Source organism: Cystoisospora suis, assembly GCF_002600585.1.
Source record: "Cystoisospora suis strain Wien I chromosome Unknown contig_442, whole genome shotgun sequence".
In the NCBI taxonomy this organism is placed as follows: domain Eukaryota; phylum Apicomplexa; class Conoidasida; order Eucoccidiorida; family Sarcocystidae; genus Cystoisospora; species Cystoisospora suis.
This window is the reverse complement of record NW_027153243.1, coordinates 55,335-55,835: the sequence shown is the minus strand read 5'-3', so window position 1 is coordinate 55,835 and position 501 is coordinate 55,335. Positions and strand designations below refer to the sequence as shown.

At 44.1% G+C, this 501-nt stretch overlaps 1 protein-coding gene across 1 annotated transcript in view; it reads right to left on the bottom strand.

Moving 5' to 3' along the window:
• Window positions 1–23: 23 nt before the first annotated feature.
• The window catches only part of CSUI_001130 (actin like protein alp1), a gene marked incomplete at its 3' end in the record, with an annotated part of 2,347 nt that continues 1,869 nt past the window's right edge, over window positions 24–501 (bottom strand). The window contains exon 3 of the mRNA XM_068061336.1: window positions 24–212. Coding sequence (XP_067926693.1) covers window positions 24–212 — 189 coding nt within the window. The remainder of the gene's footprint in view (window positions 213–501) is intronic.

Below are 501 nucleotides of genomic sequence, written 5' to 3'. Positions count from 1 at the left end.
ATATATATGTAGATATAGATATCTCACCCATAGATAGCCATAAGGCCTGTAACAGAGATATTGAGTTCAGGGACATTGAAGAGCTCGAAGAACATTTCTGCCATCTTTTCTCTATGCCTTAGAGAGCATAGAGGCGGCTCGGTAACCAGGAGAGGATGATCGCTGGGTTGCACCTCTAAGAGGCTGTATGTTTTATTCCATACTTCCTCCATCTTGAACAACAAACGCAGAAGAGACGAAAAGACTTCAGTCCTCACACGTCACAGGGAGACTGGAAGGCGAGGGTATGAAGAGCAGAGACAGGAATGTGAGGAACGGAATACAGGAGCAATAAAAGATAGCTTTTCTCAATGCGTCTTCATTATACACAAAGAAGTCGAAAAAGAGAAAAAACACAAAACAAAAAGCGGTACATGAGGGAGATGCTCGTAGCGAATGCCTACTCAGTTTGTGTAAGCAAGAATCGGAATGCCTGACACTCTCTCTCCTCCACGCTACCAG